The following is an 18,977-nucleotide window of genomic DNA, read 5'->3' on the forward strand; positions in this document are numbered from 1 at the left end:
GGCTGGGCTGGGCTGCTGTTGGCTGTGGGTCTCTGGGATCTCCGTGCTTGCAGTGGGCCTGGGGGTCGGTGTCCCGTTGCTCCTGACGTCTCCGGTGACTGGCACTGACCTGTTATCGCCGACATGAAGACAGCGCAAAGCCCCCGCGCTGGTGCAATGGGCGGGGAGCTGGAGAGGGGAGGGAAGGGGTCACACACATGGCCGGGAAGCAGAGGGGTGTAGGTGGGGTGAAACTGAAGGGAGCGACAATCTGCTGCCTGCCCGCTGAGTTAAAAAGTTCCCACGCAAGACTCACGATACACTGTATATCGTGAGTCTACCGTGGGAACTTTTTAACTCAGCGGGCAGGCAGCAGCATATTGTCAATTATTAACCCTCCCGCGCAATATACCCTCACCTTCTCTTTTATGAATGGGGATTTAGTTCCCCTTTCTTCGAGGACCGACCGGAGGTTCCGCTGTCACCTCTGCGGGCCGCCCTCGGTGAACGTTTTCAAGGACCTTTCTTCAAGGACCGAAAAAATGGCCGCTATTCGGAGGTTTTCGTTATTTGGATCTTCGGATAAAAGGTTGTGCACCTGTACCAACTTTAATCAAGACACTGAAGACTATATGGATGGCTTTGTATTGTAGCATAAGGAAGACAAACTTGCCTGTTTTCTGATGGCAAGAGTGAAAGTAATGCCAATGCAGAAAGCTTTCGTCTCTCTGGTTGTGTAATGTTGTCCATTCGCTCAACCCACATCTCAATTAAATTGCCAAGAAGCTGATCCATCTATAAAGAAGACAAAGTCAATGAACTCATTGTTTCAATTAAGATTAAATGGCATAACAATGGACAGATTTTTATTTAAATCTTCAGCTTATTAGTGCTAAATATGAATAAAAATATTATGCATGATGTACAACTATAATTGTGAGTGGATTAAATGTTGAAACCAAAATGAGACTGGAAAGCTAAAAGAGAAACGTGCTTTCTGGCAATCCAATTCTAATCAGAAAACAGTGAACATGTCTTTAATAATTAGGGTAAAAAGACAAAAACAGCTACCTAGACTCTTCAGTTCTGTCGTACTGTACAACATCCCTGTGAAAGTCATTAGTCAAATTTACCATGGTCTGACATCCGTAAACAAAGTTACAATGAAACATGTGCTATGATTAAAACATCATCTTAGTTTGATTTTAATACATCTGAAATTCCACTTGCTGGACAACGTATCAGTTCTGCGGTACTTTACATGACTGAATGCAGTATTTACCTTAATTTTAAATATATCTATTTAATGATTTTACTTCTCTTTAATAAAACACACTTTAAAACAACAATTGGAGATTAATTGTCAATTGCCCAAAACATTAATGCAGTCATGTCCTGGGCGCAACCATCTGCAATTGCAACATCATGCCATTCCTTCCATCATAAGATTCACAAATGATTACAAAATGTTCAATTCTGTTATCTGCTCTTCATCAAGTGAAACAATCCATACCTGAAAGCATTCAGACAGGGGCTGATGTATCAAGTAATATTTCTGCCACACATTCTGGAGAATGACTATCAACAAATGAGTCTAACTACCTTCCCTTGATGTACATTATAGAGACCACTACTTTTGGCTATTCTCAGAGTCATGATAGTCCAGAAACTCAAACAGAGCCAAATCAACGGTGCAGGCATAAGAGCACATTCGAGGCTAAATATCTTGCAGTTAGCCAGACCATAAACTTTTCCATCAACTGTGAGGCACGAGTCCAAGTCCTCCATTTGCCTGATGAATACTGCTCCAGCAATGCTCGAGCAGCTCAACACTATCCAGGAGAGTGCAGCCATCTTGAGTAGCACCACTTCCAATAGCCCAAATATTGATTCCTGCCACTGTTACAGAGTGCACCACCTTCAGAATGAACTGCAGTTATTACTTACTCTACTCTGAAGATATCTTCCAATCCAATACATCAGAAGGACAAGGGCAGCAGGGAAACATTATGACTTGCAGGTTCCTTTTAAAATTATATAGTCAATACAGAAATAAATGTCCCTACTTCATTATTGCAGAGTCCAAATCCTGGAACTCCTTACCCTAGAGCTTAATGGGAGCACCTTGAACTAAAGGAGAGTAGTTAGTCAACGAGGAACTAATCACCAACTCCCTGGACAATATAACCTGGTCTTCCCAGAGTATTCACATCCCAAAGAAAAGGAGTATGTGCAAAACAGCAAAAAAAAAGGCATTTCATCAAAATACTTAATTGTTAGTTAGACAATTTGCTTTTAAGAAATTCAGGGTGGCATTCTTATATTATTTCACATTTGTCAAAATGGATATATATTTTGCTTTGGATTATTATTTTTAATAACTCATCATCACCAGGATTAGACTATCAGTTTTATTTATTTACTGTGACAGACCGTGTGGCCTATTAGATCCACGTCGGCTACCAGCTGAGCAATCCCACAAATCTCATCCCTTCCCTCCTCATTTCAAAGTAGCCATGCCTTCCCTTTCATATATCCACCATCTGTGATTCTTTTGACCACAACATACACAAAGGGGTAATTTAGAGCAGCCAATTGCCTGCCAACCTGTGTTGGGAATCTGTGAGGCTACCCCACAGAAATCTGCACTGATAGGGAGAATGTACAAACTCTGCAAGGACAGTATCTGAGCTCAGAATTGAACCCGAACCTCTGGAGCTATGAAGCAGCAATGTAATTTGCTGCACTACTGTTGTTTCTGAATATATCTGGCATTTAGAAATGTTTGTTTCTGATACCTAATCTATTGTCTAAGGTTTTTTGGTGTTACGTTGTTACATTATATCCTTGATTCTCCATTCCTTGAAAAACAATCTTGGTGATTGAACGTTATCAGAAGCATCAAAATTATGACAATTAAATCAAAGCAATCTATCATTAATTAAAAAAATATATAAATTTAAAATCATAAATCAGCAGAATGCTCGATTAATACATTAGTGCCTCAGGAATACTTCAATGCTTCAAGAGTAAATAGGAATCTTCTAAATTAAAAATCACTTGCAGTATTATATTTCATGACACATTTGCCCATCTTTACATTTTAAATAGATACAAAGCAGCAATGGATTTAAAGAATTAAAGAAAGAAGACAAACTTGACAGAACACTAAATCAGAAAAGCCTCACAAGAAGATATACCTATGAGATCACTGCTCTAACAGTTTATTCAGTATTTAAAGAATGGAGATAATTAGGGATAATTTTTACACGGAAAATGCAGCTACCCAATTTTGATTTCAAATAAAGTATAAAATGTGTAATTTATTGCTGATGATGGACAATACCATCAAGCCACTGCAACATTACGAGAGAGAGAAAAATATACTTGCATTTGTATATTATGCTGCGTGTTTTTTGTGACTACTTGCATGAATGCAACATGCTATTTTGCCATTTGAAAAGCATCAGAATGCTAATTACTTTTTTAATGATTGAAGAGTGATTGTAAATTGTTTATTTTTACTCAATGACATTCAGGTAATTTACAGGTGACCGTCTACCTTATTGGAAACCCTCAGGCTATCTTTAATTAGACTTTATTTTGCAATAAACTTTATTCCCTTTATCCTGTATACGTACACTGTGGACAGCTTGATTGTAATCATGTATAGTCATTCCGCTGACTGGAGAGCATGCAATAAAATACAAGCTTTTCACTGTACCTCGGTACATTTGACAATAAACTAAACTAAAAACTAACTAAACATATATGACCAAACATCCTATGGATTAACCTGATTACCTTAAATTTGTTTAACATTTGCAAGTAGTTTGTATTCCAGATTTGTAAATACTTAACCAGAATAAACAAACTTCAACATCATCTGTTACGCTTGATTAGTATAGGTGTCAAGAGGTTATGGGGAGAAGGCAGGAGAATGGGGTTTGGAGGGAGAGATAGATCAGCAATGATTGAATAGCGGAGTAGACTTATGCCCCTGTCCCACTTAGGAAATCTGAAAGGAAACCTCTTGAGACTTTGCGCCCCACCCAAGGTTTCCGTGCAGTTTCCGTGCGGTTCCCGGAGGTTTTTGTCAGTCTTCCTAATGGTTGAAAGTGGTTTCCGTTTCTTCTATGTTCCGGCGATTATTTCAAAAAATTCGAAACCGGCCGCGACTAAAAATAGGTTGCCGTTTTAAAAATCGGTAATTTTTTAGTCGAAGCCGGTTGCAGGTGTTACCTCCCACTACCTGCAACCTCCGGCAACCACCTTCAACAAGCATGGCAACTGGCTTCGACTAAAAAATTACCGATTTTTTAAACGGCAACCTATTTTTAGTCGCGGCAGGTTTTGAATTGTTTGAAATAATTGCCGGAACATAGAAGAAGCGGAAACCATTTTCGACCATTAGGGAGGCTGACAAAAACCTCCGGGAACCGCACGGAAACCTTGGGTGGGGCGCAAAGTCTCCAGAGGTTTCCGTTCAGGTTTCCTAAGTGGGACAGGGGCATTAGACACATCAAAAGTAGGTGCAGAAGTATGCCATTCAGCCCTTCTAGCCAGCACCGCCATTCAATATGCTCATGGCTGATCATCCAGAATCAGTACCCTGTTCCTGCTTTCTCCCCATATCCCTTGATTCTCAGTCCTCAATGGCCTACCACTTATTCTTAAACTGTGACCCCTGGTTCTGGACTCCCCCAACATCGGAAACATATTTCCTGCATCTAGCCTGTTCAATTCCTTTAGAATTTTATATGTTTCTATAAGATGCCCTCTTATCCTTCTAAATTCCAGTGAATATAAGCTCAGTCGATCCATTATTTTGTCATATGTCATTTGCCGCCATCCTGGGAATTAACCTGGTAAACATACACTGCGCTCCCTCAATAGCAAGAATGTCCTCCCTCAAATTAAGAGGCCATATCTGTGCACAATTTGTGTGGTCTCACCAGGGCCCTGTACAACTGCAGTAGGAATCCTTGCTCCTAAACTCAAATCCTCTCTCTATGAAGGCCAACATGTCATTTGCTTTCTTCAATGCCTGCTGTACCTGCATGCTTACTTTCAGAGACTGATGTACAAGGACACCAAGATCTTGTTGCAACTCCCCTTTTCCTAATCTGACACCATTCAGATAATAATCTGCCTCCTTGTTCTTGCACCAAAGTGGATAACCTCACATTTATCCACATTATACAGCATCTGCCATGCATCTGCCCACTCACCCAACCTATCCAAGTCACCCTTCATCCTCATAGCATCCTCCTCGCAGCTCACATTGCCACCCAGCTTTTTATCATCCGCAAACTTGGAGATGTTACATTTAATTCCTTTGTCTTAATCGTTAATATATATTGTAAATAACTGGGGTCCCAGCACTGCAACACCCCACAGGTCACAGCCTGCCATTCTGAAAAGGACCCATTAATTCCTACTCTTTGCTTCCTGGCTGCCAACTAGTACTCTATCCATGTCAATACCCTACCCCCAATGCCATGTGCTCTAATATTGCTCACTAATCTCTTGCGTGGGACCTTGCCAAAGGCTTTTTAAAAGTCCAGATACACCACATCCACTGGCTCTCCATTATCCATTCTACTTGTTGCATCCTCTAAAAATTAAACAAGATAAGTCAAGCATGGTTTCCCCTTCATAAATCCATGCTGACTTTGACCGATCCTGTTACTGCCTTCCAAATGCGTTGATATTGCATATTTTGATGGGCCGAATGGTCTACTTCTACTCCTGTCACTTATGACCTTATGACATTTAATGCGTATCCAGAGAGCAACGACATGAACTTCACTGTTAAGGTTCAAGGTTCTTGAACACAAGTCAATGAATTCTCTGGAATGTCGGAGGTTGAGGGCAGACTGAATAGAAGTATATAAAATGATGAGAGGCATAGATAGGTAGACAGTCACAACCTTTTTCCCCCAGGGTGGAAATGTCCAACACTAGTGGCATTGCGATAAGGTGAGAGGGGGAAAGTTTAATGGAGATGTGCAGGGCAAGTTTTTAAAAACTTTAATATGATGTCCCAATGCTTGTACTCATTGTACTGACCAAAGAAGGCAAGCAGCCATATATCATTTTTACTATCATGTCTATCTGTGCTACATCCTTAAGGGAATCGAGTAATTGTACCTGTTGGGGTCTCTGTTCTGTGACACTCACCAGAACCCAGCCATTAACTGTGTATATCCCAACCTACTTTAACTTCACAAAATGCATCACTTCGTACTTGTCCAAGTTAAATTCCATTCCATTGCCCATTTTCCCAGTTGATCTAAATCCCATTATAATAGCAACATAGAAAATAGGTGCACGAGTAGGTCATTCGGCCCTACGAGCTAGCAGCGCCATTCAATATGATAATGGCTGATCATCCAATATCAGTACCCCTTTCCTGCTTTCTTCCCATATCCTTTGATTCCGTTAGCCCCAAGAGCTGTATATGACTCTTTCTTGAAAACATCCAGTGACTTCTGTGGCAGAGAATTCCACAGATTCACAACTCTGGGCGAAAAGGTTTTTCCTCATCTCAGTCCAAAACGGCCTACCCCTTATTCTTAAACTGTGATCCCTGGTTCTGGACTCCCCCAACATCGGGAACATTTTTCCCATAATATTCTCAGACAACCTCCTTCACGGTCAATTCTACCACCAACTTTGGTGTCATCCACAAATCTACTAATCTTCCACCCACAATCTCATCCAAATGATGACAAATGCTAATCCCAGCAGCACACCACAGGTCACAAGCCAATATGAAAAACAACCCTCCATTACCACCCACTGATTCCTTCCACTTAGTTTAGAAGGATGAAGGGGCACCTCATTGAAACTTGCCGAATAGTGAAAGGCCTGGATATAACCATATAACCATATAACAATTACAGCACGGAAACAGGCCATCTCGACCCTTCTAGTCCGTGCCGAACACGTATTCTCCCCTAGTCCCATATACCTGCGCTCAGACCATAACCCTCCATTCCTTTCCCGTCCATATAACTATCCAATTTATTTTTAAATGATAAAAACGAACCTGCCTCCACCACCTTCACTGGAAGCTCATTCCACACAGCCACCACTCTCTGAGTAAAGAAGTTCCCCCTCATGTTACCCCTAAACTTCTGTCCCTTAATTCTCAAGTCATGTCCCCTTGTTTGAATCTTCCCTACTCTTAGTGGGAAAAGCTTATCCACGTCAACTCTGTCTATCCCTCTCATCATTTTAAAGACCTCTATCAAGTCCCCCCTTAACCTTCTGCGCTCCAAAGAATAAAGCACTAACTTGTTCAACCTCTCTCTGTAACTTAGTTGCTGAAACCCAGGCAACATTCTAGTAAATCTCCTCTGTACTCTCTCTATTTTGTTGACATCCTTCCTATAATCAGGCGACCAAAATTGTACCCCATACTCCAGAATTGGCCTCACCAATGCCTTGTACAATTTTAACATTACATCCCAACTTCTATACTCAATGCTCTGATTTATAAAGGCCATAGAGTGGATGTGGAGAGGATGTTTCCACTAGTGGGAGAGTCTAGGACCAGAGATCATAGCCTCAGAATAAAAGGACGTTCCTTTAGGAGGGTGGTGAATTTGTGGAATTCATTGCCACTGAAGGCTGTGGAGGCCGTCAATGGATATTTTTAAGGCAGAAATAGATTGATTCTTGATTAGTACAGGTGTCAGGGGTTATGAGGAGAAGGCAGGAGAATGGAGTTAAGAGGGGAAGATAGATCGGCCATGATTGAATGGCAGAGTAAACTTGATGGGCCGAATGGCCTAATTCTGTTCCTATCATATATGAAGTTAAGACAATTTTGTGTCCGCTATGATCCCTGGATCACATGTGACCAAACCTTCTGGACCTGCCTCCATGCAGAATCTTATCAAAGGTCTTGCTAATGTCCCAGTAGATAAAATCTACCGCCTGCCCTCATCAAGCCCCTTGGTCATATCTTCTGAAAACAATCAAATTTATAGCTCATAATTTCCCATGTACTGTTCCTAATCAGTTCTTGGCTTTTTCAAAATCAGATAGATCCTCTCAGAATCGCATCGTAACCTTCCCACCTTTGATGTTTGTCTTATAAGAGATTGAATGGAGTAGGCTTGTTGCTTCTCCCTGGAGGTTAGCAAAATGAAATGAAGTGTGCATTGAAGCTTATCAAATTCTCACCAGATTCAAAGGGCTGGATACAGCAAAAATGCTGGCTGAGGATTCTGCAACCAGGCGTTGCAGTTTCAAAAAAAAAAAAAAAAAAAAGGTAGGCCATGTAAGACTGAGATGAAAATGTCTTCACACCGGTGGGCTGAGAATTCAGAAATTGGAGGTGCAAAGGGATTTGGGTGTTGGTACAGGATTTCCATAAAGCTAATTTGCAAATTGAATCAGTAGTAAGGAAAGCAAATGCAATGCTAGCATTTATTTCGAGAATACTAGAATATTAAAAACAGGGATGTAATGCTGGACTTTAAAATACACTGGTCAGACTGCATTTGGAGCAGTTTTGGGCCCCATATCTGAGGAAGGATGTGCTGGCATTGGAGAGAGTCCAGAAGAGTTTTAGAAGAATGATCTCAGGAATGATTGGTTTCACATATGATGAGCGTTTAACACCACTTGACCTGTACTTGCTGGAGTTTAGGATGGGGAGACCTCATTGAAACTTACCGTATACTGAATGGCCTGGATAGAGAGGATGTGGAGGCGATGTTTTCACCAGAGGGAGAGTCTAAGACCAGAGCGCATAGCCTCAGAATAAAGGAATGTACCTTTAGAAAGATGAGGAGGAATTTCTTTAGTCAGAGGGTGGTGAATCTGTGGAATTTGTTGGCACAGAAGGTTGTGGAGGCCAAGTCAATGGAATTTATAAGGCGAGATTGACAGATTCTTCATTAATACAGGTGTCAGGGGTTATAGGGAGAAGGCAGGATAATGGGGTTGATAGGGAAAGAAATCAGCCACGATTGAATAGCGGAGCAGACTTGATGGGCCAAATGGCCTAATTCTGCACCACTTATGAACTTATGAAGGTGGTGAAACTTCCACTGCATAGGTGTATGGGGACTCGGACACTAAAGTTAATTCAAAAACAAGATTACTTTCTGAACATTAAGGGAATCAAGGAATATTGTGATCATGCAGAAATTGGTATTGATCTGAAGAAATGTCAGTGGATTCTCAAAAGACCAAATAGGCCACTTCTGCTTATTTATGTTCTAACTACTTCAACAAGTGATGATATTTCATAGCTTTCCAAGAAGAGTTTGAAATTCAATATTTGGAATTCAATTATTTATGTCTATAAATACAATGAAAATTATTTGCAAGCTTAAATTGTTGTCTGGATAGTGAAGTATGACAGGTTTTATACTGTATACCGCATATTTTTGCCTCCAACATCAAAGTCAATGACATAGAATTTCTTTGTTTTAATACATTGCAAAACTCTTCTCTCAGACAGCTAAAAGTTCATGGTAGAAACATTTGGACAATAGGACAAATGCTTAATACAGAATAATAAAGTACCCCAGCACATTTAGTAAAACAAAGAATGCTCTTTTTTGATCAGCCTGGGATTATTACTATTTCACAATTATTTTTATTATCTATGATAATATTTAGGGTTCCATTGTCTATCTTTGCTGTACTGCTCTTTCTGCCCAATGGCTCATGCACAACTATTAATTTCCAAACCTACGATACTTACAAGTTATATATTAACAAGAGGTGAAACTATCCCAGTCAAGTTCAAAACAGAACATGAAGCAGAAGTGCTGAATTACTTTCAAGCTTCAAATTAAGGATCAAATTCAATTTAAAATTGGATGTCAGCACTTACCTCCTGGTTGAGTTCTAATGCAATCTGATTGAGCAGGGAAGAGAAGAAGACTGTATTTTGCAATAGTACTCGGCCTGTGATGCCCAGGTATGTTGACATTACTACTGGATATCTCTGGAGTACAACAATAAAAAGGTGTTATAAACATATTTTATAACACATATTTTAAAAAGATTCTATTTAATGTGATTTTTTACATGTCCATTAATTGCATCAAACATAAATAAGTTTGAAAGCTTCCTCTGTAAAACTTACAATTCTCCTTTCTTGTGTTGCAGAAATAAAAATAAGCCACTGTCTAGTTGTGTAAAATCAAAGCAATGGCTTATTTTCTTTAGAGCAACATGAACACTTTCTTGGTTAATTACAAAGCATCCAAAATTACTTTATTTACAATGCTTGACTCCTTGCTGAAATAGGATGCAATACATTCCGAATGATTTAACAACACGAAATATCAGCATTAGTTAGTTGGTTACTCAGTGATGTCAAGTCAATAACAAGAGCTAAGTAAAGGCATTAAGTACTGTATTAAACAAAACAAAAAAGACAAACTGCTGGAGTAATTCAGCAGGTCAGGAAGCATCTCTGGAGGACATGAATGGGCAACATGTTGGCTGGGACCTTTCTTCAGACCAATTGTAGTAGGGTGGAAAAAAGAGAAAGAGAAGTGGTTGGGAGAAGCCTGCCAAGTGATAGATGGATACCGGTGGGGGGTGTACAAAAAAGGCTCTGAGATAAGGAGAATATGATGGGTTGTCACCAGTTTGCTTGTGGCCTGACTCTGGCAATGGGAAGGGGAGCTAACATTGTAAGCAACGGGGAAATACAGCAGGCCAAGGCAAACTGAGTGCAAATGTTCTTCAAAATGGTTCACTAGTCTACAAAATAAAGGAGGCAATATCAGAAGCAGCAAATGCATTAGATAAAGTCAGAGGAGGTGCATGTAAATCTCTATCTCATCTGGAAGGGCTGCTAGGGTCCCAAGTGAGAAGGTACAGGGACTGGTGCTACATCTCATCGATACACATCTAAATTATATCTGATCTATATTATATCTGATCTTGGATATTGGTGTACTTGTTTGTGCCTTGTGAGTTTAATTCTGTTTTTCTTTGATTCACATCTCCTCGAAAACCCGACGCGCTAACGGTAAAATGTTTACATATTCCAGTAGAGATTTACCTCATGTCAAAAATCCCCTCATCTGGAAATTTTATTCATTATTTCCCAAGTTATATCTTGCAATTCTTCACAAATCTGACATCTTTTAAAAATCTAACGAGCTGATGACGTCGCAACAGCTCCTCTCACTCACAGTCTACTGGCCTGCCATCCGAAGGGCTCCGTCCCGCCCGAGGCCCGGACGTCCACCCCACCCCCCCCCCCCCCCCCCGGGCTCTGGATTGAAGCCGATGAAAAAACACAGTACGCTCACGCTTCGGTTCGGGTTTCCCAAGAGAACCCGAGTGATGCCGAGGAGCACCCAAGCGATGACGTCGCAAAGAGCGACACGCAGTATGCTCGCGCCTTGGCTCGGGTTTCCCGAGAGATGCCGAGGGCTATGTCCCAGAGTCGGGCCCTGTACTAGAGCTCTCTCTCTCTCTCCCCTGGCTCTCTATGCTTTTCGCAGCCCGCTCGTTAGCGCGGCTCCTCTCCCCCCCTCCACCTCTCCCCCCTTCTCACCCCTCCCCTCTCCACCATTCCTCCCCCTTCCTCTCTCTACTCTCTCACCCCCCCTCCCTCCCTCCTCTTCCCCCACCCCTCTACCCCCCCTCTCACCCTCCCCCTCTCCCTCCCCCCTCTATCTCCCCTCCAGCCCCCTCCCTTTCCCCCCTCTCCCCCCACTCCTCTCTCTCCCTCTTCACCCTCTCCGCCCCCTCCCCCACCCTCTCCCCTACCCTAGCCCTCCCCCTCCTCCCCTTTCACCCCCTCCCCTCCTCCTCCCCCACACCGCTCTCCATTTCCCCCCTCTCCCCCTCCTCCCTCCCCTCTCTCTCTCCTACCTCTACCCATGCCCTCTCCTCCTCCTCCCTAAGCTCTCCCCTCTCCCCCTTCATCTCTCCCTCTCCCTTCCCCACCACCTCCCTCCCCCCCTCTCCCACAATCCCCCCCACTCCCCCCTCCTCTCTCCCCCCCCCCTCTGCCCACTTCTCTCTCTCCCCCCCTCTTCCCCCCCACACAACCCTCCCCTCCCCCCCCCCCGCCCCTCTGTCCCTCCAACCCCCCTCTCCCCTCTCTCCCTCCAACCCCCCTCCCCCCCTCCCCCCCTCCCTTTCCCCCACTCCTCTCTCCCCCCTCCTGGGCCAGGTTGGGGTGAGGGAGGGGGAGGGGGTGTAGGGAAGCGCAAAGGGCTTGGGATTGTTGAGAATGGTGCTTCAGGATTCAGCATGGGCTCGCTGGATCAAATGATCATATTCCATGCCGTATTAAGATAAACATCTTGATCACAAAGTGATCAACAACATTTTTTTACAGGTTTCTCGCTATATAAGAATATCTACTCCTTGCCTAGTTCTTAAGCTGACCATCTGCTGCCCACGATGTCCCACTCTGGGCTGCTCTGTCAAAGTAGAAGAGGCAATCACTGGGACTGTCCATTAAGAATCCATATTGTGGGTCACTAAACTCCATATTGTGAAATGGAAGTTGATTGTCCAGTGTTTCATTTGGAAAGAGCAGTCAGGTTGATTCTGCTCAATCTTCTTGTGGGCTGACACTTGGAATACTTGCTAGTCTTACAATTCTTACAAAGTTGCTCAGTACTTGTTGGAGATGTCATCCATGGAGATATTGCTAAATTCCTACCTCTCCATCCAAGATTCCTTTAAGGACCGATGGAAGAATCGGCTGAAACATCTGAGGCCCTAATATAGGGTTCACTTTTAGAATATTTTCTACAACCTGGAAAATAATAAGATTTATTAGTTGCATTAGAGGCTATCAAAATCTCTAAAACATTAAAAAATATAGAAAATTGGTACATTTTTCAAAATACTTTAATTATGAAAAACCAAGGAAGATTTTTCCATCGACTGAAAGAACATTACAGTTATGAATCAAGGTGCCATGCAACCTGCGTGGATCACAATTATTAGAATCGTCATTCCTGCACGATCATCTAATAGACTTCTTGGCCTTATTGTAAATCCTGGGAAATTGTGCAATGAGACAACTGAAAATAGGCTACAAAAATTATTTAGAGCTTAATTACATTTATGTAGCACACAATATAAACTAATACAAATGAAAAACAGATTCTTGAACTACTTTGTGTATTACTGCTTGGAATGCATTTAAAATCCAATTATTTTGTTCAATTATATCTAACTCAAAGCATGGGCTCATTTTTACAGCTTACAGATTACTGTTTCAATTAAGACTTTAATTCTCAAATCCAGCATATCAAGCTGTTACAATCCTTTTATTTTACCCTGATATTTGATAAACTATATTTGCAAAAAGAAAATTCAACAAGGAACAGCATCACATATTTTGTTTGGGCAGTTTACAACCCAGTGGTATGAAAATTGATTTCTCAAACTTCAAGTAACCATGGCGTTCAAAAAGGAACTGCAGATGCTGGAATATCGAAGGTACACAAAATTGCTGGGGAAACTCAGCGGGTGCAGCAGCATCTATGGAGCGAAGGAAATAGGCGATGTTTCGGGCCGAAACCCTTCTTCAGACTGATGGGGGGTGGGGGGGGGGGGAGAAGGAAGGAAAAGGGGAGGAGGAGGAGGAGCCCGAGGGCAGGCGGGTGGGAGGGTGGGAGGAGACAGCTAGAGGGTTAAGGAAGGGGAGGAGACAGCAAGGGCTAGCAAAATTGGGAGAATTCAATGTTAATGCCATCCGGACGCAAGGTCCCCAGACGGAATATGAGGTGCTGTTCCTCCAATTTCTGCTGTTGCTCACTCTGGCAATGGAGGAGACCCAGGACAGAGAGGTCGGATTGGGAATGGGAGGGGGAGTTGAAGTGCTGAGCCACCGGGAGTTCAGGTAGGTTATTGTGGACTGAGCGGGGGTGTTCGGCGAAACGATCGCCCAACCTACGCTTAGTCTCCCCGATGTCAATCAGCTGACATCTAGAGCAGCGGATGCAGTAGATGAGGTTGGAGGAGATACAGGTGAACCTTTGTCGCACCTGGAACGACTGCTTGGGTCCTTGAATGGAGTCGAGGGGGGAGGTGAAGGGACAGGTGTTGCATTTCTTGCGGTTGCAACGGAAAGTGCCCGGGGAGGGGGTGGTGCGGGAGGGAAGGGAAGAATTGACGAGGGAGTTGCGGAGGGAGCGGTCTTTGCGGAAGGCAGACATGGGGGGAGATGGGAAGATGTGGCGAGTGGTGGGGTCACGTTGGAGGTGGCGGAAATGGCGGAGGATTATGTGTTGTATTTGCCGGCTGGTGGGGTGAAAGGTGAGGACCAGAGGGACTCTGCCCTTGTTGCGAGTGCGGGGATGGGGAGAGAGAGCAGTGTTACGGGGTATGGATGAGACCCTGGTGTGAGCCTCATCTATGGTGGCGGAGGGGAATCCCCGTTCCCTGAAGAACGAGGACATTTCCGATGCCCTGGTATGGAATGTCTCATCCTGGGAAAAGATGCGGCGTAGGCGGAAGAATTGGGAGTAGGGGATGGAGTCTTTACAGGGGGCAGGGTGGGAAGACGTGTAGTCCAGATAGCCATGTGAGTCAGTGGGTTTGTAATGTATGTCGGTCAGGAGTCTGTCCCCTGCGATGGAGATGGTGAGGTCAAGGAATGGTAGGGAAGTGTCGGAAATCGTCCAGGTGTATTGGAGTGCCGGATGGAAGTTGGTGGTGAAGTGGATGAAGTCAGTCAGTTGTGTGTAGGTGCAGGAGGTGGCCCCAAAGGAGGTGGCCCCAAAGTAACCATGGCATTCCCTCTCTCTCCATCCCTTCCCCACCCAAATCGCACCAGCTTCTCGTTTTCATCCAACAAATCAGCTAATAATGGCCTGTTTCCTTTATCATCGTAACTTTTTTGCACATCTTTCATTCATTGTTCTATATCTCTTAATCATCGTGTAAATCTCTCGTTTCTTTTTCCCGTGACTTTCAGTCTGAAGAAGGGTCTCGTCCCAAAACATCACCCATTTCTTCTCTCAGCTTTTTGTGTCTATTTTAGGATACGGAATACTATTTATTGGATTAACACTATTGATGTAAAATATACATATTTTGTTCATTTGCAATTGTAGTAAATTACCACAAAAAACATACCAACATAAATTTCCTTTCAAGCAGTATTCTTAGATCATCAACTTGAATTTCTCTCTCTGGAGGTGGGGAGGGAGACTCTGCCCAGGATATACAGAATGCAAAACTAACTATCTTGTTCAAGAACCAGCCTCTGAGATTGTGATTTTCAAACTCCTTTATCCTCAATTTACCAAAGGCTATGCCAGCACACTGAAGGCAGACATTGATGAAGAAATTTACCCTCATCTTCAATGATGGTGTTGGCCATCTTGAGTTTTGGAATTACACTCCTTAATGCACGTGAAGTATATTCATTCATGTCCTAAATTTGTGCCTTATAGATGGCGAATACGCCCTGAGGCAGCAAGAGATGAGTCACCTGCCACAGGATACCCTACGTCTTGCAGCTGCAGTAATGCATTTCTAGTCAACAGTTACCCAATGAATATTGGGGGCAGGTTACTTGGCAATGGTAATGTAATTACATGCCAAGGGTAGGTGATTAGATTCTTTCTTGGTTGAAATGATCAGCCTGGCACTATTTACTTTGAATGATGCTTACCCATTATTATTGTTTTGAACTCACTAACACATTCAGTTGTGCAAACATGAAGTTTCTTCAGGCTTCTGCAGTGACTACGTGCTCAAATTGCTCAATCTGAATTGATCCTTTCATGATATGAGAAATTGGAGAAATGTTATGGGAATTTCAAACAAACAAAAGCTTTTTCTGATTCTGCATCTCTACCACATTTCCTCCCTACTGCTGTCATATGCCAACATTTCAATAAGCAAGTGGGAAAAGCTATGAGCCGGTTGTTCATATTAATAAAATGCCACTGTAGAATGTTTCTGTGAAAGATTGAAAAGGAACTGTGCAAACATAATCTTGGATAAGTCTCAACGAGTTAGAAAAAGAACATACAAGTAGTTTACAAGCAGCAGGAAGGAACTGCAGACGCTGGTTTAAAACAAAGATAGACACAAAATTATGGAGTAACTCAGCAGGACAGGTAGCATCTCTGGAGAGAAGGAATGGGTGATGTTTCGGGCCGAGACCCAAAGAAGGGTCTCAACTCGAAACATCACCATTTCCTTCTCTGTGAGTTACTCCAGCATTTTGTGTCTACCTTCGGCTTACAATCAGATTTAAATCACACATATTGGATTCACAAATGGGCCATTAAATGTCTTCCAGATTAATGAATGGTCCAAGGAATCGTCTTCTTCAAGCAGAATCATTGGGATCCAAGATCACTTACTTTTATTCCGGTTTTATGGATTCTGGAGTGCCCAATGTAGCCACTATGCAAACTGCAGGCCAGTGATGGGGGGTGGGTGAATTTTGAGTTGTTTCGCTCGTTTCACTACCTATGCAGGACTTTTGTGCGCTGCTGATTCTTGATTCTCAAGACCATACCAATTAACTTTCTCTACTTTAATGTGCCATGGATCACAGGTTCCCAGGAGCAATCAGGGAAGCTGCATTTCTTCAAGGAGACTTAATTTTTTACTTATCTGCCGGCTAATCTCCCCCCACAATAGAGTTCGGAGGTTCAGGATTCTGATGGTGGGTACACAGACAGTGTACAGCTAGGCCCTCAATGGTGGGGATATTAGTGAGGGAGTGGACACTCTTCGAGGACCACTTGTCTTTCCAGAGAGTTTGGAAGATTTTAAGATTAAGATTTCCAGTGTCTTCAGATCCCTGCTCAAAGTATTTACCTTCATTAAGGAAACAAGTACAACTGACTTCATTACAGAGAGCCTCCTGGGTTGCATCATACAGGGAAAATTATCTCCCGTTCTTCCTCAATCCCAAAGGCCACCAAGCAAATCCACTTGTGATTTTTCTCCATCCAGAGGGAATATACATGAATTTCATTATGCAAAAGCTTCAAGAAAATTGCAGGGAGCAGCACCAGATATTATACATCCTTTTCTTAACCTCACTCAAGCCTTTGATTTCATTAATCAAGGGAATTGTGATACACCCTCCTCAAATTCAACCGCAGACACAAATGTGTCTATGCCTTATGTTTGGTCCATGATGCCACACAAGGTATGTCAGCCAAGCAGCTCCAAACCATCACCAATGCATTCACTGAAGCAAGAGCTTGGGCCTCACAATCAGCAGCCAACCAATCTGAGCCTTCCATATCACATCCCTCCAACAATAAAGGTCAAAGTGAGACCCTGGATAATGTGGACTAGGCCCTATACCTCACCATGCACCCCTTAGCAAAGGCAGATAACGAAGATGAAACTAATATCTGTCTTCATGCACAGGATAAAGCCTTCAGTCGATTGAGCAAAATAATTGAATATTGAGATCCAGCACAACATTTTGGTTTTCCAGGCAGCAATGATCCCTGCCTTCCTATTTACTTCTGAGACCCTGAACTACCCTCATCAGGCATCAAATGAATACAATGATATTTTAAGCAGTATGTCTGGCACACAATTTTAAAATGAAGCCGTGTAAGCAGTCATTTGCTCGAAAGGGACTGGAATCTAGAATTTAAAATAACACTTTTCAAAGACACAAACTTCAGTATTATAAAAATATGAATAAACAATGATCATATAATTGTTAAAATTAGTTTCTACACAATGGTAGCTTCTTTTACAACCATTTGATCAATTTTACCAATGTTGCAAATTCCCATTTAACGCTACCAGAACAAACTAATCAAGGAGGCCATGATGGCTGCAACAAAGGTTCAGTTAGTTAACTGATAATATTTGTCTAAGTTATTATCTATGTTATTATCAAAAGCTAAAATGAAAAGCGTTCATAAACTAACCAAAAAATTGCCTTAAATGTGAATTGCCATTTCAAAATTCAGGCAATAAATGTGCTAGAATAAACTTTTGAGAATATTTTATTCCAGCAATAATTTATTCCAATAATAAAATATTTTTAAAAATCAAAACTGTTAAAGCATTTGGATTGGATTTCAAAATGTAATTTTGAACTTAGAGTGACATTAATTAATGCATATTAATCAGTGATTTCCATGTCACAACTTGCAGCGGCTTTTTAAAAAATTCTGTTTCTGCATGATGCACTTAGTTAGTTTTTCTGAGACATTTTTCCCCACTCCTGAAATTTGAATGTACATTTTCTGACATTTTCCTGGTCTGGCTGCACAAAATGATGTGATTCCCAATCCACTGGAACAATGCAAGGAAATGTGGACTATGTTGTTCTGAAGAACCAATCACAGAACATTCAAAGAACAACTTATTTGACTGGTGCAGTTCTGGATTCTGAAGCCTGTGATTCATTGATTACATTCATAGATTAATTGATTCAATAGGCCCCGACCACGGGTGAACAAGAGGAAGAGGACTGAACTCTGTTGCCTTCCCTCACAGTGGGAAACGTTGCTTCCGCTGTGGGTAGGGATGTTTTCGTGTTTTATCTTATTTGTGTGCTGCATGGTAACTCAAATTTCACTGCACCAATTGGTGTATGTGACAAAAAATGTAATTTGTCCTTTGATTATCTTTATCGGTGAGCATTTTTTAGTCAAATACATGATCTCAGGACCTGCCATGGTAAGTGTACAGTTATTACAGGATAGTCGTCTTGGCAAGCATCCTAGGGCAGTGCTCAGAGACTTTTATTCTTCATCACCAATGTATAAATATGGTCGAAGACAGAGATCACAAAATGGGAGACAGTCGAAAGAAATGAGGGGAAGACAGGCTAAGATTGAAAATGCTGAGATACAGTGCCCTCCATAATGTTTGGGACCTAGACCCATCATTTATTTATTTGCCTCTGTACTCCACAATTTGAGATTTGTAATAGTAAAAAAAAAAATCACATGTGGTTAAAGTGCACATTGTCAGATTATAATAAAGGCCATTTGTATACATTTTTATTTCTGCATGTAAAAATTACAGCAGTA

General features: G+C 42.1%; 1 protein-coding gene across 1 annotated transcript in view; it reads right to left on the minus strand.

Annotated features, from left to right (window-relative positions):
- ipo11 (importin 11) overlaps positions 1-18,977 on the minus strand; it is a 345,030-nt gene that overhangs the window by 134,209 nt on the left and 191,844 nt on the right. The window contains 3 exon segments of the mRNA XM_033029972.1: positions 653-774; positions 9,842-9,955; positions 12,650-12,745. Of these exon segments, the coding sequence (XP_032885863.1) occupies positions 653-774; positions 9,842-9,955; positions 12,650-12,745 (332 nt within the window).

Source organism: Amblyraja radiata, chromosome 1 (assembly GCF_010909765.2).
Source record: "Amblyraja radiata isolate CabotCenter1 chromosome 1, sAmbRad1.1.pri, whole genome shotgun sequence".
Taxonomy (NCBI): domain Eukaryota; kingdom Metazoa; phylum Chordata; class Chondrichthyes; order Rajiformes; family Rajidae; genus Amblyraja; species Amblyraja radiata.